Source organism: Lissotriton helveticus, chromosome 2_2 (assembly GCF_964261635.1).
Source record: "Lissotriton helveticus chromosome 2_2, aLisHel1.1, whole genome shotgun sequence".
Taxonomy (NCBI): domain Eukaryota; kingdom Metazoa; phylum Chordata; class Amphibia; order Caudata; family Salamandridae; genus Lissotriton; species Lissotriton helveticus.
This window is the reverse complement of record NC_136060.1, coordinates 173,356,994-173,381,418: the sequence shown is the minus strand read 5'-3', so window position 1 is coordinate 173,381,418 and position 24,425 is coordinate 173,356,994. Positions and strand designations below refer to the sequence as shown.

General features: G+C 48.4%; 1 protein-coding gene across 3 annotated transcripts in view; it reads right to left on the bottom strand.

The window, feature by feature from the left end:
- The window catches only part of PHOX2B (paired like homeobox 2B), a 488,291-nt gene that overhangs the window by 115,805 nt on the left and 348,061 nt on the right, over positions 1-24,425 (bottom strand). The window contains exon 1 of one of the 3 annotated variants that reach the window (XM_078678258.1): positions 675-915. The exons of the other annotated variants lie outside the window; for them this stretch is intronic. Within the exon in view, the coding sequence (XP_078534384.1) occupies positions 675-915 (241 nt within the window). Of the gene's footprint in view, positions 1-674; positions 916-24,425 lie in introns of those variants that run through there. 3 annotated transcript variants of the gene reach the window in all.

The following is a 24,425-nucleotide window of genomic DNA, read 5'->3' as shown; positions in this document are numbered from 1 at the left end:
CAATATTAAATGTCAAAAAATGCATTAAAAAGTACAAAAGGTGCCTGAGATGCCGTCCTACAAGTTGCAGTAACATGATTTATCTGTCCTGAAACAAGTGCATTTCTGGCTGCCCCTGAGGATGGGTGTGCAGACTAAAGGTGGCTCAGAACGAAAACAGTTGGAAAATAAAATAGAAGAAAATAACCCAAAAGTGTGTATATGATGCCCTTGCTCGGAGCCGAGCCCAGCCGCTAATGTCGAAAAGTTAGGGGAGAGTGCTTGGAAATGACCCCAGCGGTGGTAGCAGCAGGTGGTGAGTGCCAGGCAGCGATTGTGTTTTTAGGACAGTGCCAGTAATGAGCTTTACTCTCAGCTTTATCTAATTATTCTCTAAAGCTTCGCGGCTCATCTCAAAGTAAACAAATTATGCCTATCATTTTGGCAGCTTAAGATAATTTTGTTGGCGGGTTCAGGGTGTGCGCGTGCGACTACCAGGATAGTGTAACCCCATAAACGAATTACCCCCTTCCCTTCCCCTCACGATCGCTCCTAACGCGATAAATCCCCTTTCATTTGTGTAAGCAAATTTCGTTTCGGTAAATTTCGTTTCGGTAAACCTCGTTTCGGCAAACCTCGTTTCGGCGAGTGCTTTAAAGGCACGCGGCCGGCCGGGGCGCCCTGCCTCTGCTTACCTGCCGCGTAGGGGCTGCTCTGGTGGTCGCGCAGCGTGCCCAGGCTGCAGGAGCCGGGCGCCAGGCTGGGGCAGCCCGCCGACGCGCCGAAGCTGGTGCGGATGGGGTTGTACTGGAAGCCGCTGGCCTGGCTGCAGGAGCTGAAGTCGGCGTAGGCGGAGGCCAGGCTGGACGTGTCCATGCCGGCCATGCACGACTCGTAGGCGGACGAGTTGAGGTAGGAGTACTCCATTTTATACATCGAAAAGGCCGGGGTGCCGGGGCGTCGGTGCAGAGGTGGACGCGGAGCCGTGCGGGTGCGGCGGTGGCGGGCGTGCGTGCGTGCCTGGCGGCCGGGGGAGATGTGCACAGCTCGGCGCCTGCTCGGGAAGTGGCCTGCTCGCTGGCAGCAGGGGCTGGTTTTATGAAAAAGCCTCCTGTGAGATGCCTCGCCCGAGGTCTCTAGAGCATACAGTCCTCATAATAAACTTGGCTCTTTCCACTTGGACAATGGCGGGCGCTTGGTCTTATTGCCGGCGCTTTTTACATGACAATAACTCATCAGTCTATTGGGCTGGCACTGGGGGGACCGGGCTGTCCAAGCGCCCGCCATTGATTCCTGCATCTCTAATTAGAATTTAATAGCACACCATTACAGCAGCGCGGCCCTCCATCCTCCCCTCTAACCAGCCCCTGCCCTTTAATTCAATCAGCTTCCTTGAAAATAATGAAAGTTGGGTGACGATTTTCCCTGATCCAATTTCCCCCTCCAGCTTTTAAGCCTTTTTAACCGATCGTATACCTTGGGCAATGCATCGAGATGCTGCTGTATTTCTTTTTTTTTGCATCCTCACCCCCCCCCCCCCTCCATATAGGCTGGCTGGGAAGAACGGTCTCGATGTCACGGTAAGCCCGTTTTGTAAGCGTGTTACACGCTCAATTTAACAACAAGTCGGCCTCCCGAGGTGCGTGAAATGGTCGAAGGAGTAGACGCTTTGGAAGGGCCGGGGCGCCCGGGATACGGAGGGGACTGGCCTGGCCGGCGTAGGCTGGAGGGTGGCGAGAGGGCAAGAACCTGGAGCTTTGAGGCACACACCTGGCGCAGACAAGGAGTACACACACGAGCATGGCCACGGCACACACCTGGAGCAGACGAGAAGTGCACAAAGGACAGGAATGGTGTGCACCGAGAGAGTACAAACACTGCCATGGTCCACACCGAGAAAACTCCATGTCTGTCCGGGATCCATAGAAGCCAACTAGGATTTGTTTTCTGTAGTGCCTAAAGGACCGATCTCGTATACACAAGGGACCAATACAACTGTCCGAGTTCAGATTACAAGAACAAAAAGACTCACCTTGTTCAAACCATGAGGTTATATAAAAAAAGAGGTGACATGGCCGAGTCTCGACCTTTAAACGATCTGGTCAAAATAATAACTAAGAGAACTTAAGGACAAGCCAGCCAAAATAAGGAGAACTAAAGGAGTCACCTGGCCAAAATAAGGAGAACTATAGGAGTGACGTGCCAAAAATTAGGAGAAGTCAAGAACTACCTGACCAAAATAAGAATTTAAGGAGTCACCAGGCCAAAATTTGAAGAACTAATGAACCACCTGGGCGAAATAAGGAGAGCTAAAGGAGCCACCATGCCTAAATAAGGAGAACTAAAGGAGTCACTAGACCAAAATAATGAGAACTGAAGGAGTCACATGGCTAAAATTAGGAGAACTAAAGAACCACCTGGCCAAAATAGGGAGAACTTAAGGAGTCGCCTGGCCATCATAAGGAGCACAAAATTACCAGCTGGCTAAAATAAGGAGAACTAAACGAGTCACCTAGCTAAAATGAGGAGAACTAAAGGAGTTGCCTGACCAAAATAAGGGAAACTAAAGGAGTCACCTATCTAAAATAGGGAGAACTAAACAATCACCTGGCCAAAATAAGGAGAACTTGAGGATTCGCCTGGCCGAAATAAGGAGAACTAAAGGAGTCACCTGGCCAAAATAAGGAGAATTAAATGAGTGACGTGGCAAAAATTAGGAGAACTAAAGAACTACCTGACCAAAATAAGAAGCACTCAAGGAGTCGCCCGGCAACGATAAGGAGAACTAAAGGAGTCACCTGGCCAAAATAAGGAGAACTAAAGGAATCGTAAAAGCCAAAATAAGGAGGCTAAATGAGTCACCTGACCATAATTAGAAGAACTAAAGAACCACCTAGCCACAACAAGGAGAACTAAAGGAGTTGCCTGCCCAAATTAAGTAGAACTAAATGAGTCGCCTGGCGAATATAAGAGGAACTAAGGGAGTCACCTGGCCAAAATAAGGAGAACTGAAGGAGTCACCTGGCCAAAATAAGAACTAAAGGGGTCACCTGGCCAAAATAAGGGGAACTCAGGGAGTCACCTGGCCAAAAAAAGGAGAATGAAAGGAGTCGCCTGGCCAAAATAAGGAGAACTAAAGGAGTTACTTGGCCAAAATAAGGAGAACTAAGAAAGTTGCGTGGCCAAAATTAGGAGAAATAAAGGAGTTGCCTGCCCAAAATAAGGAGAATGAAAGGAGTCGCCTGGCCAAAATAAGGAGAACTAAGAAAGTTGAGTGGCCAAAATAATGAGAACGAAAGGAGTCACCTGGCCAAAATAAGAACTAGAGTCACCGGGCCAAAATAAGGAGAACGAAAGGAGTTGTCTGGCCAAAATAAGGAGAACTAAAGGAGTTGCCTGGCCAAAATAAGGAGAACTAAGAAAGTCGAGTGGCCAAAATAAGGAGAACTAAAGGAGCCACCTGGTCAAAATAAGAACTAAAGGAGTCACCTGGCCAAAATAAGGAGAACGAAAGGAGTCGTCTGGCCAAAATAAGGAGAACTAAGAAAGCAGAGTGGCCAAAATAAGGAGAACTAAAGGAGTCACCTGACCAAAATAAGAACTAAAGGAGTCACCTGGCCAAAATAAGGAGAACTAATGGAGTCTTCTGGCCAAAATAAGGGGAACTAAAGGAGTCGCCTGCCTAAAATAAGAACTAATGAAGTCGCCTCGCCACAATAAGGAGAACTAAATGAGTAGCCTTGCCTTGCGAAAATAAGGAAAACTACAGGAGTCGCCTGGCCAAAATAAGGGTAACTAAAGGAATCGCCTGGCCAAAATAGGAAGTACTAAATGATTTCCATGCCCAAAATAAGAGGAATTAAAGCAGTTACTTGGCTAAAAGAAGGAGAACAAAAGGAGTCCCCTGGCTAGAATAAGGAGAACTAAGAAAGCCGCCTGGCCAAAATAAGGAGAACTAAAGGAGTTGCCCGGCCAAATAAAGAACTAAAGGAGTTGCCTGCCACAATAAGGAGAACTAAAAGAGTTGCCTGGCCAAAATAAGGAGAACTAAAGTAGTCGCCTGGCCAAGATAAAGAGAATTAAAGGAGTCCCCTGGCCAAAATAAGGAGAACTAAAGGAATTGCCTGGCCGAAATACAGAGAATTAAAGGAGGTGCCTGGCCAAAATAAGGAGAACTAAAGGAGTTGCCTGCCCAAAATTAGGGGAACGAAAGAAGTTGCCTGACCAAAATAAGGAGAGCTAAAGGAGTTGCCTTGCCAAAATAAAGAGAACTAAAGGATCTGCCTGCCAAAATTAGGGGAACTGAAGGAGTTACTTTGCTAAAAGAAGGTGACCGAAAGGAGTCACCTGGCTAGAATTAGGAGAACTCAGAAAGTCGCCTGGCCAAAATATGGAGAACTAAAGGAGTCGCCCGGCCAAAATAAGGTGAAATAAATGAGTCACCTGGCTACAATAAAGAGAACTAGAGGATTCGTTTGCCCAAAATATGGGGAACTAAAGGAGATGCTTGGCCAAAAGAAGAGGGAATATAAAATAAGCCTGACCATAGTAAAAAAAACTAAAGGACGGATTAATATACATGAGAAGAATAAGTGGCTGGCCTTGCTCAATTCAAGAGGATTGAAAGAATAACTGTCTTATCCTAATTGGGGGCCAGACACGACTGACCTGGCCCAAACATACAGAACCAATAGGGTTCCCTGGGGCAAAATATGAAGACCAGAACAAAGGTGCACAATCTAAATCCAGAGAATATAGAAAAATCCGAATCTGAAAATATCAAATACTGGCGTGGCCTAAATCAGGAGTATGAAAAAGAGAAAAACGGTCCGAAATAGGAAAAAAGCAACGACTAGCTTGGGCTCAGATTTGAATAATTTTGGTGTAAATCAGGACACTGAAGAGGACTGTTCTCGCTCAATAACAAATTGCACTGGCCTGGTCCAAATCGAGAATAAAGGGAACCAACGTAATTTAAACCGGATAATAAAAATGGCATGTCCTGCTCTAAATCCGGGGACACGAATACTATACTATCTGAGAGCCTTGACCGAAGAATTAAACGAACTATCTGCTCTTAATCACCGGAGACAAACTGGCTTGGTGTCAGTCGGAAGAATATATTAATACTACAAAAAACGGACCCGGCCAGATCCGCCCCCTTAGGCACCAATGTTCCCTGTGAGACAGCGCTGCGTAGACAACCTGGTATTAGAACGGCTTTCTGGGTGCTTCCAGTCCCTTACTTTAACTCACCGCAGCACACCTGCACACAGAAGCACCTTCGTCCACTGCTTCTGGGCGCTTGCCGTATTCCTCAATGTTCGTTGATGCAGTATTGCCAGATCACTTGTTTGTATGCAGAAAGCGTTATTAGGCGCTTCAGAGCCTCGTCGGAGGTAGAAAGCGCCGCAGAAACCTTACTGCAATACAATTTCCCTCACCATTGTTTTCATACGCACTGGTTTGTGATCTCTCTAATGCCGGGGAGGGATGGGGGCCTTTGTGCTGCACTGAAAACAAGTGCGCCAATACTGTGAAGGAGACGACCCCCGCACAACAGTCTCTCACAGCCTCACTCCTTTCCCTTTCAGTACTCCGTCACTCTAGTAACTGATTCTCTCATCAGCCAAGAAAAACACGGGTTTGCCAGAGACAACCGCACAATGTGATATATAGTGAAAGTACAGAAATAATAAAGGCAGTGTAGAATAAATTGAATTTTCAGTGTCAATTGATTTTCTCCTCATACATTTGCGGTGGTAAGTCCAATAAACGCATTGGACGACTCGTCTAATTTTTCTGTTCGGATTTGGCCCTCTCCTTGAGTGGCGAGGTCTGCGCCGGGTGGCTGACGGGGCCCCTTCCAGTCACACCGTGTTGGCGTTGCCAGTAGATTAAAGGGGCGCGCTCTTGTTTCTGTGTGGGTTGCGTCACTCCTTGAGAGCGCCGGGTGGCTGCTGGGGTGCCATGCAGCCGCACTGTACTTGCAGTTCATGAAGGGGCACTCTTTATTTCTTTTTGGGTTGCGCCACTCCTCGAGGGCACAGGTCTGCGCCGGGTGGCCGCTGGGCCGCCTTGCAGCCGCACTCCCCTTCCAATTCATGAAGGGGCACTCTTTATTCCTTTTTGGATTGCGCCACTCCTCGAGGGCGCAGGTCTACGCCGGGTAGCCGCTGGGCCGCCTTGCAGCCGCACTCCCCTTCCAGTTCATGAAGGGGCACTCTTTATTTCTTTTTGGGTTGCGCCACTCCTCGAGGGCACAGGTCTGCGCCGGGTGGCTGCGGGGGCGCCATGCAGCCGCACTCCCCTTCCAGTTCATGAAGGGGCACTCTTTATTCCTTTTTGGATTGCGCCACTCCTCGAGGGCGCAGGTCTACGCCGGGTAGCCGCTGGGCCGCCTTGCAGCCGCACTCCCCTTCCAATTCATGAAGGGGCACTCTTTATTCCTTTTTGGATTGCGCCACTCCTCGAGGGCGCAGGTCTGCGCCGGGTGGCTGCGTGTGCGCCATGCAGCCGCACTGTCCTTCCAGTTCATGAAGGGGCACTTTATTCCTTTTTGGATTGCGCCACTCCTCGAGGGCGCAGGTCTACGCCGGGTAGCCGCTGGGCCGCCTTGCAGCCGCATGTACAGGCAGTACATTGAATGGGCACTTTCTCAGGCTGGAGCTGATTATGTTAATCTGACCGCTGTGTACACAAACTCTGCCTATGTGTGTATGAATCCAGTGTGCAGGTAATTGGGTTTATTGCATTCATTATCCCATTTTATCTGGGCTGTAACAAGTCAGTAATTAAAGTAACAAAGTCGCCGAGGCTGAAGAGGGGCATTTAGGGCATTACTGTATTTACCGACCTAAGTACTTTAATTCAGGGCTGCATGCTCGGAGACAGGAGTTGGGCAAACAAACTCCCACACACCCTAGCGAGCTTTCCTTTTGTACGATGTTTTATTGCTTATTAAAAAAATCAAAAAGCTGAGAGGCGCACTTGGTTAAAACAATGAGCGGCCGTTGCCTCGTCGCCACATGTAGTGTGTCTGCCCCGAGCTGCTGTAGCCCCAGGCTGGCAGTGATAGTTTTATGGCGCGGCCTGATAGTTTTATTGTAGTTATATTGCAGTACAATGTGGATTTGATAAAGCACGGTCCTCAGTGGCTTGTGTGTCGACTTTCTTCCCCCCCCCTGATTGTGTGAAACGAAAATAAATGGGGACAAGATTTTTAGTGACGTTTGAAACAAATTGCTGGAGTCTTAATGGTTTTTTTAGGCCACCAGGCAGCTGAAGAGAAAAGGGAGGCGCACATCTGTCTCCAGTCCCCCATCCAATGGCCTGCCAAGACTGATGTGATTTCGAGTGTTATTAGAACAGGGGACTGTCTTTCTCCTTAGCTCATGAATATGAATGCACGTTGTGGTCAAGGATGTGACTGTTTACCTCTTAGACAGCACATGAGGGATATGGAGGAGGAATGCAAGGCCGGGGACGTGGGATGCGCGTTCTAACCATTGTCTGTGCCCCTGTTTGCTTTGCCATTGTTATAGTGTTACCAGTTAGGCCCCTTTTCTAGTCAGGTACAGATTGTGTTTCTATTCGGGGGGTACAGGCTTCTTCTGTCCACAGAAAAGACAGAGACACATTCATTATGGTAATGGTCGTCAGACAAAGAGCCACACTGGTGCTCTGGAAGTCATCAAAAGACATATTTTATTGGAAAGCAACATGTGGGCTGTTGTACAGAGACCCATGTTTAAATACGGGTACAATAAGTAGTCACCTTCTCTGATTGTATAATCATGTTCACTATTAGGCTTGGGGTTTCACTGCCTATCAGTCCTAACTTGAGTTTGTTCTAGTACTATTCCTCCCCATTCTAATTCACGTTTATGATAATTTTAAATATTAATTTTACATATCTTACACCTATTCTCAGTTGGAGTTACACTCTTAGCTCTTAAATGCATGTGTCCATTTATTCGTACTATCTTCTGCATTTATTCAAGCTTACTCTATTGGATCCTAAATTATACATCCTAAGTTATTTGGACATATGCTTTTTACTTCTAAATGCATCCTGACACACTCTTTTAGACATTTGCTTTCAATTGTATTCACACTTTTACCACCTAAATTATTTCCAATTTACATTCTTAGTAGCAACATTTTTAGGACTTTCATCATCGCCTCCTAAATCAGAGTTCTCCAGAGTTGGTCCTGGAGGGCAGGTTCAATGCTTGATTTTTAAGATAATTACATTTATCTAAATGAGATATGCTAAAAATCTGGCATGGATTCGGCCCTCCAGGACTGACTTTGGAGAACCCTGTCCTAAATGAATTGGACTTACACCAGTTCCACCAAAACTCATTCTGACTCTCACACAGTTATTTTCAAATATCACTTTGTCTCCCCATTTTACCATCTAAATTCATTCTAACACCCTTACAATGTGATTTCATAATATTATTTAGACCCACATTCTTACCACCTCAGTTTGTTCTGACTGACAACTTTACACTGTTGACTTCCTAATATTTTTTAGATTTGTAGTCTTACCGCCCTAAATTGATTCTCAGTTAGACTCATGGCCAGTAGCATACACTTCCCAACCACACTCTCTCTCCCTGTAGTTTATCATCATCTTCACATGGATCAAAATGGAGTCCTACACTATATTTATTACTGTCCTAATTTTTCCTCACCCCTTTTTTTTCAGCTCTGCGCCAAATCGCAATATCCATTTATCTTCACTGACACTTCATGGCTCGACAGTGGGCCGCCAGACAGAGTGCTTTAATCTCCCTGTGCCACACTCATCACTGTTAAAATTTCCAGAAATAACTCAGCACTAAACCTAGATCAGCACACACTTTTGCCAATAAGAGCTCCTGTTTTTGCATACAGAGTAGGCCACTGGCAGGGCAAGCAGTTAACCTGGAATGGCCTGTTATACACCTAAGAAGATTCTTTACAATAGGCATGTACCACCTAAACCTAGGAGAGACTAAGGATTTTTTTTTTTTTTTTAAAGTAATTTTTATTGTAGACACACAATACACAGGCCAGTAGTTGCGCATATTCAGCATCATTCACAGTGCTACAGTCAGGTTCACCAACTTTTCATATACACAGCCTGCAGGCCCACATCCCGGGGGCCGGGCGGCGGCAGCAGTTTCGCACCCCCATGCCTGGTTGCTCTTTCTCAGGAGTATGGACTCGGATTTGTGTGTGTGTCTACTTTTCCGTCCTCACCCAATGAAACCCCGAACTCCCCCCCCAACTTTCCCCCCCAGTCCCGAGAAACCTTACCCCCCCCCCCTGTACCCCCCTCCCACCCCACCATCCGCACAGGAGCCTCCCGTTGTGTGTCTCTAACCTCGGGTTTCAGGCTTTCTCCTCTACCGGTTCTCTTATCACCAGATTATTATACTGTGCTGACCCCTGCCACGTCTAAGTCCTCCCCGTCATCCATCATACCACTATCCCTGAGGCCCTGTACCATTACCTCCCAGGCCGTTGCTTGTTCTAGCGCTTTCTCATTAGCTGTTCTACGCGCCATCTGATACCTATGCGTGCTATCGCAGGCCGCCCACTTCAGAAATTCGTTATACCACCTCCTATACATCGGGCTCGCCCTCGCCTTCCAGTTTCTGGTTATCTCGCGCTTGGCTACCATTAAGCCCATATCTATGAACTTGCTCGAGAGCTTGTTTTTGGGGGTGTGTGGGAACCAATGCAGGATGCACGCCGCCGCATCAAAGTCAACAGTCCGGTCCGTCACCTCGTTCATGGATTCACCCACGGCTCGCCAATAGGCTGTTAGGGCCGGGCACGACCAGAGCATATGTACCAGCTCGGCTCCATCTGCCGCGCAGCGGGGGCACCTCGCATCAGTCGCGCCAAAATACCTCAGGATTCTCCCAGGGGTCATGTACGCCCTGTGTAGTATGTAATAATGGATAACCTGAAAACGGGCGTTCCTTGTGCTATTTCGCGCTCTCCGCACCAGCTGTGCCCACGTCGTGTCCGGGATGGGCTTACCCAGGTCAGTTTCCCATTTGAGTTTCAGTGCGTCGAGGGGCGGCAGGTGCTCGTGGAGCATTCTGTTGTACAAGCAAGATACCGCTTTCACCGTTCCCGCCGCCATCATGGTGTATTGGCACGCCATGGCCGTCTCCGGCTCCGCCAGTCCCAGTCCCCAGTGTTTCTGCATGGCTCTCGTCACGGCTGCATGAAGGAGATAGCCCCCGCGTGGGAGAGCAAAGCGATCCTGGAGGGCCGAGTATGGGAGGAGCTCCCCGTTCTCGAAAAGGTCCCCTACCACCTGTATTCCTACCTCCTCCCACTGCAGCAGGCGGGACCAATCGCCTCCATGGGGCAATGCTGTCAGCATGCCCAGCGGTATCTCCGGGGCGTAGGGGTGCTGAATCCCTGCCCGCTTCTGCGCTCTGTTCCAGCACCGCCGAAATGTATCCTGTTCAAGGGACAGATCCCGAGCGGCGAGTTTCTGTCCTAGCGCGATATAGGCTAGTATGTGTCGTGGCGTGCCCCGCAGTCGCTTTTCTTCCGGACCCCGGTAAACCCGAGCCACCTCCTGCGTGAAGATCTGCAGCTGGGCAGCGATATAATAGAGCTCGTAGTCCGGGAACGCCAAGCCGCCCTCATCTTTCGGGCGGGTGAGTGTCGCCAGCGCCACTCTACACCTGCCCGTCCCCCAGAGGAAGGAAGTGAGCTGGGAGCGAAGGCGGCGGAAAAAGGAGCTGGGGATCCAGATCGGAAGCGTTCGGAAGTAATATAGCAGCCGCGGGAGGGCCACCATTTTCAGCAGTGCTATCCTACCAGCTATGGATAGCGGAAGCGTGGCCCAGAATGCCATGCTACCCCTCAGCCCCCTGACGCATCTCTCCACATTGCCCTCGAACAAAGCCGTCGCTGTGTGATAGACGTATACTCCAAGATAGTGGAGACAAGTCGGCTCCCAATGAAGCAGCGGTCTGTGTTCCGGGCGGGTCGCGTCCTCCTTCAGTGGAAAGAGGCTCGTCTTCGCCCAGTTAACTCTGAGGCCCGAGAGGTCGCCAAAACGTCCCAGCAACTCCTCCGCCCCCTCGAGCTCAGTCGCGTCGTTGCCCAGGAACAACAGGAGATCATCGGCGTACAGCGAGATAAACTGTCGCCCGTCATCAGTTAGCACTCCCGCAAAGTATCGCCCCCTGCGGGCTTCCACAGCCAGCGGTTCGATCGCTAAAGCGAACAGCAATGGGGACAGGGAGCAACCCTGCTGGGTGCCCCTCTCCACTGGGTACTGATGGGACACCAGGGATCCAACTCGCACCCTCGCTACAGCCGCCGTATAAAGCACTTGTGTCCACCGGATATAACCTGCGCCCAGCCCGAAACGCGCCATGACTGCATATAAATAATCCCACTCTAGACTATCGAACGCTTTTTCTATATCGACCGAGAGGGCAAGTGGGGTGCCATTCCCCTCCCGCATTTCTTCCATGAGTCGGATAAGCCTTCTGATGTTTAATGTCGTGTTCCGGGTAGGGATAAAGCCGTTCTGGTCCTCGTGGACCAGAGTGGTCATGTGCGGTAGGAGTCTCGATGCTAGTATAGAGCTCAAGATTTTATAGTCGGCAGTGAGCATCGAGAGCGGCCTATAGGAGGCCGGACTACTACCTTCTCTGCCAGGTTTCAGTAGCGGGATGACTATCGCTTCTCGCATCGATGGGGGGAGGCGACCCGTGGTCCTCGCTTCTTTGAACACAGCCAAAAGCCGCGGCGCTAAGGTGTCGACATATTTGCCATAAAATTCGATGGGCAGGCCATCTATACCCGGCGTCTTATTACGGGCCATGGACTTAATGGCTATTCGGATTTCCCCTAAGCCGATGTCTCTTCCCAAATCCGCCGCCTGCTCGTCTTCTAGGCGCGGTAGGGTGAGGTCATCCAGGAAAGCCTCCGCCTTCATTTCCCGGTCGCCCGGGGTGCTACTATAAAGTGTCTCGTAGTATCCCTGAAAGCCGTCCACTATGGCCGACTGGGTGTAGGACATACTACCCCCCTCCCCGGCAAGTTGCAAGATAGGGGAGCAACGTTTCGTGGGGTTGGAGAGCCACGCCAACAATGTGCCCGAACGGTCGCCTTCGACATGAGATCTCAGCATGTATGCCCGGTGATCGTAAGCCCGTAGCCTCTCCACTTCAGCCGCCACCGCCTCCCTGGCCGAGCTAACCGTACCCTGCAGCTCCGGCCTGCCTGGTCGGTCCCTCTCCGCTGCCCTCAGTGTGGCGTCTGCCCTCTCTAGGTCGGTCAGCAGCACCCGCCTCGTGCCTACGAACTGTGTGATGCACTGCCCTCTCACTACCACTTTGAAGGCATCCCATTCCACTGCTCTAGAGCCCGTGGAGCCCTCGTTATTGGCGAAGTACTGTGCCAGTCCCTCCTCCAGGGCCGCCCCGAATATCGGGTCTTCTAAAGTCTCCGGCCGGAGCCTCCAGGTTGGCACCCGAGGCTTTTCCGTCATCCAGTCTAAGTGGATTAAGAGCGGATTGTGGTCCGAGACCGTTCTCGTCAGGTATTCCGACCAGGCAACCTGCGTCAGCACGTCTCGTGTGCACAATATCGCATCCAGCCTAACGTGGAGTTCGTGTACCCCGGAGTAAAACGAGTAATCTCGGTCTGTTGAGTGCTGTGCCCTCCATGCATCAGTCAACCCCCAGCTCTCTTGCCATTCTTGTCTACCCTTAGCTACGCGGCACACCGGGGAATCTCTCAGGGGCGGGTGGGACCTATCCAATTGCACATCCGCCACGGAGTTAAAGTCCCCTCCCATGAGTATCGGACCCACCAGGAAGTGCGCCAGTGTCCCCGACAGGCTCGCATAAAAGGTTAATTGGTCCATATTTGGGGCATATACACTGCATAGGACTATAGCCTTACCCCGCAACCTACCCTCCACTACTACAAATCTTCCCTCTGGATCTATCAACTGTCTAGTCATTTGAAAAGGCGTCCCCGCCCTCACCCAGATCAGAGCGCCCCTTGCGTAGGCCGAGTAAGAGGTGTGGAAAACTTGCCCCCGCCATCTTCTCTGTAGTGCCACCCCTTCCTGCTTCGTGATGTGTGTCTCCTGTAAGAGCGCTATATGAATCCCTCTTCTCTGTAGGTAGGCATGCACTTTATGCCTGCGCTGCATTGTGTGTAGACCCCTCACGTTCCAGGTCATGCATTTCAAGACATTCGAGTTAGCCATTGTCCCATAAGTCCCGGTTCTTCCCCCCTCCCTATTCACACTCCCGCGGATGATGGTCCCTCCCCGTCCCCAAACAGAACCTCCCAACTGGTCAACCCCCAAGAAAGTCAAGATCAGCACCTGCAGCATCCCCCCAGCACCAAACCCCAACTGTGGTGTTCCCCCTCCCCCCAGAACAGGCCCCAATATCAAGATACCAGACCCCATCCAAACTCCCTTAACGCAGAACCCCCAGATAGTTAGTTCACAGCCGGAGCTGCAATCGCCTTAAGGGCGTGCGGAGCGAGGCCTCGCCCAAGAGGGGGCTGCATGTCCCAGGCCCGCCTCCATCCCCCCACTACGGAGAACAGCACATAGCCAGTCACCCAGCGCCCATGCCTGGAGCCAACTCTCCCGCTAATCGGGTGGACCCCCCTCAAGGTCCATTCCCCTTACCCAACAGGTCCAAGTCAGTTATTCAGGATTTCTTCTGCTGTTTGCGGTGTTACCACCGGATCCTCGGCATCATGGACCCCCGACTGGTCCGACTCCGAGCCCGAGGCCGATATGATCGTCTCTGTGTCCGTGCCTCGTGTGGATTGAGAGCCACCCCCTTTCCCAATGGTGATCACTGCTTGCAGCGCGGCCTTGCGCTCGGCTTCCGTTTGCGAAGCGGTCGGTTTCCCGGCTCCGCGTCGTCGCTTGCGCAATCTCCGCGATTGACGCGGCCTCGCCGGCGCTCTCTCCCGTTCCCTTTCCTTCTCCTCCCGAACCTTGGCACCATCCGTGCCCGCTTTGTAGGATTCCCACCAGTCCCAAGCGTCAGCGGCCAGGTTGAAAAACATTGCTTTGTCGTCCACCACAATCCGGAGTCTGGCAGGGAACAGCAATGAGTATTGGATCCCCTCTGTGCGCAGCTCTTTCTTGATCGACAGGAAGGAGGCCCGCTGCTTCTGCGTTTCGAACGTGAAGTCCGGGAACAGCGTTACCCTACTGTTCGCGATTTGGAACGGTCCCTCGTCTCGGGCCCTTTGTAGTAGCAGGTCCCTGTCTCTGTAGTGCAGCAGTTTAGCCACGATAGGTCTCGGTGGCAGGCCAGGTTTGGGTGGTCCGGACGGGACCCGATGAGCTCTCTCCAGGGTAAAGAAGGGCGACAAGCCCTCAGGTGCCACCACAGTTCTTAGCCAGTTGTCGCAGTAGGCCAGTAGGTCCGTCCCCCCTTCGCTCTCCGGCACACCTACGATTCGCACGTTGCTGCGACGGCTTCTGTTTTCCGCGTCCTCTGCTCGACGTTCTAATACCTGAATCCGGTCAAGAGCCTCCGTGAGTTTTCCCTCAAGAGTTTTGTGGGCCGGAGCCAGGACTTTCAGGGCCCCCTCAGTCTCCGTCACTCTGTCTTTCAATTTGTCGTGGTCGGCTCGGAGCAGGCCGAGCCCCGACGCCACCTGCGCAATGTCATTGTGCAGCGCTTCTCTCGTCGCTGTGATGGCCTCCAGAATTCGGTCCTGTAGCCCCTGCAGGTCCGGGGGCTCCCCCACGTCTCCTTCCGCCGCTCCCGCAGCCGTCCCCTCCACTTGCTTGCCTTTTGTCCTCCCCATAGTGGCCTGCGCGTGGTCTCGGGGCTCGGTGCAGCACCCACTCGTTTCACTGCTCCGTCAGCGTGGCGCGACCACTCGCAATGCCAGGCCCCCCTCCCTGTTCAGGCATCCAGCGTTGGCAGTCAGTGTCGCTGGGTAGGGGGCAGACACCAGGGGGTATTTGCGTGGTGCCCTGGGTCGGGGGTGGTGGGGGTTTCGGTGTCGCAGCGCCGCCTAGGGTGGGTGCCCTCCCAGCAGTCGTCCACCACTACCCGGGGCCAAAGCGCGCCAGCTCTCGTGGCCCCCCAGTAGGCAGTTCTAATCACCCCCTGGCGTGCCGGCTTCCCTCGCAGTCAATACAGGGTGTTCCTGGACGTTGGGCACATTCCCCCTCCCGTGCTTCTCTCGACCCCCCCTGCGTGTTGCTCTGTTCTGTGGCTCACCTCATAGTTCAGGGGGGGGAGGCGGGGAGCGTTCAGTATTCCTCCGGTGCGCCGGGCCCCAGTCACGTCTGCCAGGCCTCAGGGTGTCCGCAGCGCTCAGCGCTCTCCCCGCAGCTTTCCCGGGCCGCTCGCTAGCGGCCGCTCCGCTGCTCCTCGGATCCTCCGGGAGAGAGCACCTCAGGGCCCCCGGGGGGGGGGAAGGGGCGGCTCCACACCGGTTCCGATCCTCGGCGGGTCCCGGCCGTGTCCCCAGGCGTCGGCCCACAGTTTAGGTGGCCCGTCTCGAGTCCGTCGCTGCGGCCGCCATTTTGGGCATTCCTCCAGCTCGGCTCCGGCGGCTCTGCAGTGCGGCGGAGGTCGGTCTCCTCAGCGGCCCCCGTTCGCTCCGCTAATGCTCCAACAATGCCCACGCTCAGCCTGATGATTTCCAGGCACAGCGCCGGGCTCTCTGCAGCAGCAGGCAGGATTAGTGTGGGGAATAGGCGCGGAGCTCCGGGCTCACGCCGCCATCACCCTCAGCGTGCAAGCCACGCCCCCCTAGGAGAGACTAAGGATGCCTGATTTTCAGGATAACCACCTTCTAAATGAGTTGCCGATGATTAATTGTATGTAAATGTGTTGTATGTGAAAATACTGGTAATCTGAAATGTAACAGGCACGCCTACACCCACGTTAAACACTATGCTCTACAATACTAGTCCAGTCACAGCTCACGGACTGGAAAGGAAAGCAATCCGTCTATACCATGCATGCCATGCAATAGCCTGCCTTTAGAAGAACAGTTTGGTGGAACCTTCCCTTATGTTCAGAACATCAATCAGAAGCATCCATTTGTGCACCAAAGTAAGCCACTGTGTTTCGTTTAAGAAACACTCTGTCTACAGAACAGTAAGACTGTACTCCCATGGTATAAGACACTTGCATGTGTAATGAGTGGGAGCATTGGAAATGCTAAATAAACCCATTAACATGTAAGCAAGGCACTCCAGGTATATCCTGTATGAAAGTGTGAGGTCATTGTGGCATCTTCCACTGAGGCAAGTACAGTTGTCTACATCTATTTTCTTCTTTCGCTCATTCCTTTCCAATAAGGAACGTGAATCATACACATAGTTGAGCTCCTCACTAGGTTACCAATTGCACCCTTGCACTTATCCCTGCTAGATATCTCAGAGGTGAGTGACTTCATTGAGTACACACCTTTTCTGCTTCCCAAAGGAGGGAAAGCCTTTTTTCTGTCAAGGTCCCACTTTTTGGAATTCCATTCTGCTACAGCTGCCCCAGATAGATTTCCTGGAGGATTACAGAAAGCACAAAAAACTCACTTGACTTAGTTGTGTAGGCCGCATGATGTTTAGCAAGACCCACATTGAGGGACCTCATGTGGTTAGTGTGCAGTAAAAAAATTTTCTTAGTCGTCAATTTTGTAGGCCATGGACGCCTGTACTTCATATCTTGGGACTATAAGCGTTCCCCTGGAATCATGCGATTCTGCGGCCGCAGCTTTTTCTGCATAATTGTGTATTTGCAGCATTTTCTAAACAATCTGTTGTCTGTGCATAGTTTTCAGATTTTAGCAAATTTTGTTATTTCTATCTCAAACAGATCAAAAGTTGCTAAAAACAGCAACACGTGTTGCCGCACAGTGGAATGCCCTTTACAGAAGTTGACTGGTCACTTTTCAGTTAGCTTTTGCTGTATCTAGGTGTTAAACCGGTGCCCATGGTGTGCCCAAAATGTGTTAACTTGTGTAATAATGCCAAAATAATAAAGTAATACTATGACAAAATGTGTCATAATAAATACACGTAATTTGCATTTTCGTAATGCACAATTTAGACAGCCCTGTTGTAAAATGTGTTCCTCCTCTGACACATATTTCCAATTGCCCTGCTAATAAGTGATACTTAGATATGCAAGAAGTTGCATATGCACCTACAAAACACAGATCCTGATTGGTACGGCTGCAGAAAATCCACGTGTTGTTTTTATTTCAAAAGTCATCTGTCTGGGGGAAGGAAGGGAATCTAGTGTCTTAGTGGGAGTGCAATAGGAAGTGGCATTGTCAACGTGGTGAATACCCACAAAGTTGTACCTTTGTGGCTATTTGCAAACCATGTGAATGCATTATCCCATACTCATGCACCTCTAGACTAACTCTTACTAAAAGTAGACCTGAGTATATAATGAGTGGGAGAAAATGCCCCAAACACATCTTTTCAGGAGATATGTCCCAGGGTTGAGTACTTTTTGCCCTGTGGAGAAAAATACTTCTACATTTATCATACATTTAATCTAACAGTACAGGTGTGTATTTTCCACTTAGTGGTCAATCATTTCTTAAAGGATTACGGTGGAGAGCTGTTTGCTAGGAGTACCATGAAAGCCATAGTCTATTCCCTTGAGAACACTGGTCAGTTTTATGAATCACAAAAATGAGAAATCTGAATTCCCATGTATGCACCAACTCACTCTTTTGTCCTGAAGTGAGCAGGCTCTAAGAGTCAAGATCATCTAACGGTTGCCTTTTGCTGACTTACGTAGTGTGCACACCCTGGTAATGAATCATGCAGCTGATTCGCCATTTTGCACTTTGCACAAAAGTTTCACCCTTTTTACAATATAGCAACTAAAGGGCACCTAAAGATTTTAAAAAAATAATGTTACTTTGGTGGATATTGTAATCAAAACGTGTTGCCATTTATCTTACTAAACCTTCAACAAACTGAACAGCTGAATTAATGGTAGAGGGTGAGGAATATCCGATAGGGATCATACCCTGAGGACGTGGAAAGCTAGTTGTTAGTAGAAAGTAAAGGAAAATACAAACCTTTGCACATTTTACCAACTCTGATGCCATAAGCGGTGCAGTAATGAGTGCCCGCCTTCTCTCAGTGCCCACTCATACTGCCAGCCGTAGTGATCAGCAGCGTTCATTACCTACTTCAGCAATTAATTTAATCTCCACAGATACTATCACCTTTAGGGTCATGTTCTGTCCAGTGCCCTGTTTTGTAAGTATGTTTTATAAATCCTCACATACACTTCAAATGCCGCGTTCAGAAGCTACTGGCACTCTGCCCTCGATCCAAGCATGCACTACCAACTCTAGGACTATGCTATGTTCAGTACCCAGCCCAAACACCTCAGGCGTTGCTACTTTTTACTAGACTAACTAAAAATAAAATGCAAAGTTGGCACAATTCCGTAGGCTTCGTGCTTTAACAAACACTGCCATCCATACCTGGTGCCAAGCTCTGATCAGCATGTTGTGCTCATGTTTTCTCGCCCTCCTCGTATATTGATATCCCCAGCATCATGCTGTTTTCGATGCACACCCCATGTTTTCTCAGTCTTAAGCTATACTGACCAAGTCCCACTCTAGATTCTTTACCTAGAGGCCCTGTCTCTTAGGTCCCAACATATGACACAAGCTTTAAAGCCCTATCAGTTCACTACCTTAAATGAAGCTTTTTCCTCAGCCTCTGCCTCTCCTGGCCAGTGTCTGGCCTCGGATCTCTCAGAAACCCCCTCCCCTACAATCGCATCCGCCGCCAGTCACCCCTGTACCCCTCCTTTTGAGCACAAGTGACATCGAATCCATCTCACACAGCCCAGCACACAAATGCACTGGGTCTAAGTACATTTTCTCCTTTGTGCGTATTGTAGGTTTGTTTTTCAGTGTGCACTCAATTGTGGTCCTTTTTTATTTCGGTCTAAAGATGAAAGAGGCCCGGGTTTATCCCGGCCTGACAGAACCCAGCCCCTCTTTTTGTTGAAGTTGTTCTTTCTACACGCGAGCCCTCGCTCGAAGTTGTACCAAATGGTTAATTTGATTATTCAAACTATAGGCCAACTGCTTCACCAGCCTTCCACCACGCGTCTGGGAGGGAAAAAGAAGCCATCTATAAGAGTAATCGAATCACACTGAAGTGTGGAATAAACCCCTATGATTCCCAACCGGCACAAACAGAATTAGAGCCTCAGCATTCTTCCCCAAACAGACCCTTTGTCTGCCTCACAAATTCAGATTCTTTGAAGGGGAGTTGCATATGTTCCACTTTAAGGCAATTCATGATCATAGAACAGAGAATAAATGTGTGTGTATATTCACTGAAAAAACAAAAGATTAAAGGAACTTCATAGTGAGGTGAAAATGACGGTTAAAACATTTAAATGAACAAAACCACTGAAATTAACCAGCTATAGTTATCTCGAATAACTGTAACTCGTGACCTAAAGTCATTGTAACGCGCCTCGCACAGTGTTGTCTTCAATGATGTCATTTCAGATGTTGCACTGATGTGATCAATGATGACTTAGAACACGTCATGAGTGATGTAAAATATGGGGAAAGTAGCAGTGCATGGCGAGGGTGCAAGTTATTGTTACGTTAGGGCACAAGTTACAGTTACTTGAGATAACTATAACTGGTGATTTTCAGTTGTTTTGTTTGCTTAAGACGGTATGTTTTAGCTGACATTTTCACCTTACCATATTGGCAGGTATCGCCGAGCTCCAGCCCTTCCCCAAATGGAGTGACCGGGAAACACCCACCTGCCCTCCTGCGTCCCCTACTGCGACAGACAGCACAAATACATCACTTTGAACTTTTTGGGTTAGCGGACTTAAACCCCGGCAAAATAAAATCACAAAAACATTAAAATTTGCACTCAATATAATTAAAAAAAAATTATATGCAGAAATACCATAAAGCAGATACATTACAATTTTTGATTGATGGCTCACCTTCACCTTCACATTCCTAACCAATTTCTAACATTCTCCCCACGTATCCAGCGTTGAGCCTACATGTGAGATCATGACTGGTTAACTTGTGAGGGCCCCTCCCTAAGGGGGAGAGGCCCACTCCCTGGGAGTACCTCCCCAGAGTAACTTGTGCAGGAGGCCCGTCTGCCCGCCAAGTTACACCCTCATTATCCCTCCAAGGGCCTGTGCTACCTTGGCGCCCGTGTGCAGATTGGCCATAAAGGCCTGTTGGCAGCGAGCACTCCCACACCGCTGCACCCTCTAGCCGACTTGCTGCAAGCACCCCCTGGAGGGCCCAGTGACACCACTGCCCCACCTATCTCAAGTAAAAAGGATGCCTTCTATTGACCCAAAGTGCCCCACCAATCATGACCTCACCCGCCGACCTAGGATACCACAATAAATACGACAAGCACCAAACAGCTGCAAAAGAAGAATTCCTGCACATGAACAGCAAATAGATAACAAACACACCAACTTAAATAACGTGAGGCTGAAAGAGAAAGATAATGCACATAAGACACCGGAAAATTAAACCATAACACAAACAGCTGTCTAAGGGGATGGTGGGTGGGACAAAATAACTCTGTCTGGTACCCCTACGCGGGGACATGTGTACGTGTTAAATCACTTCCGGGTCATAGCCCGTCCAGGAACACAATGGGCTGGGCTGGTGAAACCGCCTTAGGTGCGGCCCCCCCTATTGAAGGTTTAAAAAAGAATGTAAAATAACATACTATTACAATTCCTAAATATTATGTCACTGTAACCTTTGTTTTTTCAGTGAATTTCTATGTTTTTTTAAATGTAAAGTTAATTGTCGATTGCCATGCATGTTGTTTCGTGGTGTTGGGTGCAGGGCCTGACCTGTTGCCAGGCCCTGCTCTCCACTCCCTGCAAGCACCCTATCCTCCGCAGCGCGGGTTTTTGGCCATGCTCAGCACATTTTTGGGCACATAGCCTGACCTGTACCCAGGCCCTGCGCCCAACCCCTTGATGGCACCCCCCCCCTACTGTGCATGTCCTTTGGCCATGCACAGCATTAGGTTGGGCAGAGGCTGACTGTAATTTTACAATTAAAGTGTGTTTAAAGGGTCCCAACAGCAAAATATAAAATTGGGCCAATTGTCTGTCTCAAGAAATTACCAATAACTATAATCAATTGCATATGTCATTAATTCACACAGTGCAATGTTTAATACAGATCATTTTAGCTGAATTCCCAAATGGAGCCTCACTGAAGCGAGGACTGATTGCAACTAAACCTGTTCTGACCTCAATGGTGGTCCCTTGATCATTATCGGGGTCCGGGAATGCAGTGATGAGCAGTGGCATTGCCCTGCTTTCAAAAGCTCTGACCCCCCCATCTTCTGAGCAACGCGCCTGCATGGAGCTCGGGGTTTTTTCATCTGCTCAACATACCAGAAGCTTGACACAAAGAGATCCACACATGGACCACCGATACCTGACTGTCCTATAAAAGAAACACAAGATATGGCAACAAACATGGAAATGATCTTGCAACGCCTAAATGCGCTACACGATCTCACATTAACAACAAAAACAAACACTGACTTGTTACAATTGGAAATCTCAGGCCTGCTACGTGATGTTAAAGGCTTGGCTAACCGTATTGAAGAAGCAGAATCGAGAATAAGTAAAACCGAGGCTTTTGAAACTGAATAGTAAAAGAAGACCTCCCTTCTGTTGTGGAGAATAATTACTATGGAAAGAGACCTCACAGAATCGAAAGTCAGATACAGATGAGGGAACCTTAGAATATTTGGGCTACCAGAAACTTCAGAAACAAACAATGAGAGTTGTGTAGCCTTCCTACGGTCCTGAATCCCTCAGACGCTGGGCATTTCATTTGTAAGGACTTTGAAATTGAACTTGCAGATAGAATACAATCTTGTCAAACTTTTCATAACCGAGCATCATGCCCACTGTTCTTTTGCCCACTTAGATATCAGCATTCTGAGGTGATCCTTAACTGCATGCGGAAAATGAAAGGGATCAACTGGAATGGCGTAAAAATCAGTGTCTCGCAAGAATATGCTAAGTGCGCGATAATAAGACAAAAGGGCTTTTGTGCACTGAGAACATCACTAACATCAAAGAGCATACCCCTCTCCTTTGCAGGTCCATCTAAAGTGAGAATTCTTCACAAAAGGAAAAATATGTTCTTCAACGACCTTCGGATCTGGAGAACTTCATGGAATCTGTTCATGGACCCTAGCTCCTAATATGGACACCTAGCACAACTACACTATGAATGTCTATTACTAACAGATCCAGATATTACAGTAGTATATTTCATGCGTGACAAACCGTGGTGGGGCGCAGGTAGTGCTACAAGATTTCTACTCTTTAAACCACAATTGTTGCCTCACTGAGATTTATGATTCTTGTCTTAGTGTTATTTCATGGAGAGTGATATTATACCTCTGTTAATATAAATGCTCTTTGGTCGAAAATTGCCAGGATATATTGAAGGTAATTCTATTTTGTTGAGAGAGTGCTTATGTAAGAGTTGTGGAATCTGTTTCATATACCACATATCATGACAATTATATCTTTTTATAGGCACAATTATTTTCTGTAGCTTTTTGTAGACTGCCTGCATCTTGTTTTCACATTCTGTTTTGTCCTTCCGGTTGCCAACATTTCTACATCAGACGTTGGAGGTTGTCCTCGACTGTACTTGAATTTGGATTATGCTTAACCATATTTGCCTGTATATGATTATACTTGGTTATCTTTGACTATACTTGATTATACATGGTTTTGCTAGTTTACACTAATATGTATATACAAAAGATTCAGATCTGTATCTATACATTCCACCCATATTCCGGGGATCAGAAAAACTCAGAAATATTTGGATACTCTTAACTTTTGTGATCCACATTTTTTGATCCTTTAGCATTCAGCTCATCTTAACACACTGATCCCCATACGTTGGAACTCTGCAGGATGTCTTTTTGTAGCCTACACTGCTCTCTTGCCTACTAAGTGGGTTGGGAGGGGGTGGGAAATAAGTATAGGTATTATTTTGGGTCTCTTTAGCCTTTTTTATCCCTTCCTTTTCTTCTCTGCTTTCTTTCAGTAGTTTTTGAGAAATGTAAACTGAAAATTATAGATATATCTCTGGCCGTGGATATTTTGCGGTGGTTGCGTGATTAATCGAGGATCCGTGCGCCAATGGGAATGATCTAATTGGCTAGATGCAACCTGAACAGAAAGTTACTGCTGCTATTTGATCGATCAAGAATGGTTCCCGGGGCTGAAAATATCTGTAAAAGCTAACATAAGTGGTCAAAGTGGAGGTACTCTGACCCCATGTTTGAATAATAGGGGTGTTAGAGACACAAGTTATGTGTCCAAAACCAGTGTGGCCCTCCCATGTACAGTCGCAGGGACGTCAAGACTATCTCAAAGTAATTGCGAATATTAATGAAAATACATAAAAAATAAAAATAATAGACAGACTGATGCACTCAGACACTAATGCAGCTTCTGTCAGACTCACTAAAAGACTCATGAGTCTACTCTGATATCAACTCACAGACTTATATACGCAGTGACAGACCCACTCAGAGGCTTATGTATCCACTGAGATAGCTGAGTGAATCATTAATACACACTGTTGTAGAGATATTGATAAATGGTTTTATAAAGTTATTTAGATAGTGATTTATCTAGTGTGATGGTTAGAATTAATTAGATAGTTATAATTTTTGAATGTGGTGGTGGCTGTTAAATTCCTGCTTTTTGTTTGCATTTTCTCTACGTATCCGCAAGGAACGCGGTATCCGACGTCATCGTGACCTCTGGCGTCACAGCGAAAACCGAAAATAGGTTTTAGTGATACTTTTTAAAGAAACACACTAGAAAAACTTGACTTTAGAGAATACTGTAATAAACCCTCAGTGTGTAAAATACTGTAATATGTGTGCATATATGTGTTCTTCACTTTATGAACATGGCGTGATTGTCACGGTTAACGTAATCGTCGCAACCTTCCAAATAACCGCAAATATGGAAAATAGGTCTTAAAGACGGATTTTAAAGAAACTTAGTACCAAAACATGAGTTTAAACGTGTTTAAAGAAGCATGTATATAGTAATATGTGTAGCGTAATTTTTAAAATGGATTTTTTTACTTATTGTTTTGGGATATGCTGGTAGTCATTGAATGTGTGCTTTTGTTTTCTGTTCTTGCGAGGTATCCACGAGGATTGTGACTTCGTCGCAAAGATCCCCCAAAACTAAAAAAAAGGATCTTTTAAAAGAAAATTAACAATATTTCAGGTAGTAGGGTGGCTCTGACAAGAGCCATTGTGTAGGGTGTGTGTATATGACAGCTACACATAAGACTGGATGCAGAGTTTCAGGTTACTTAGAAACACCTGTTCATCT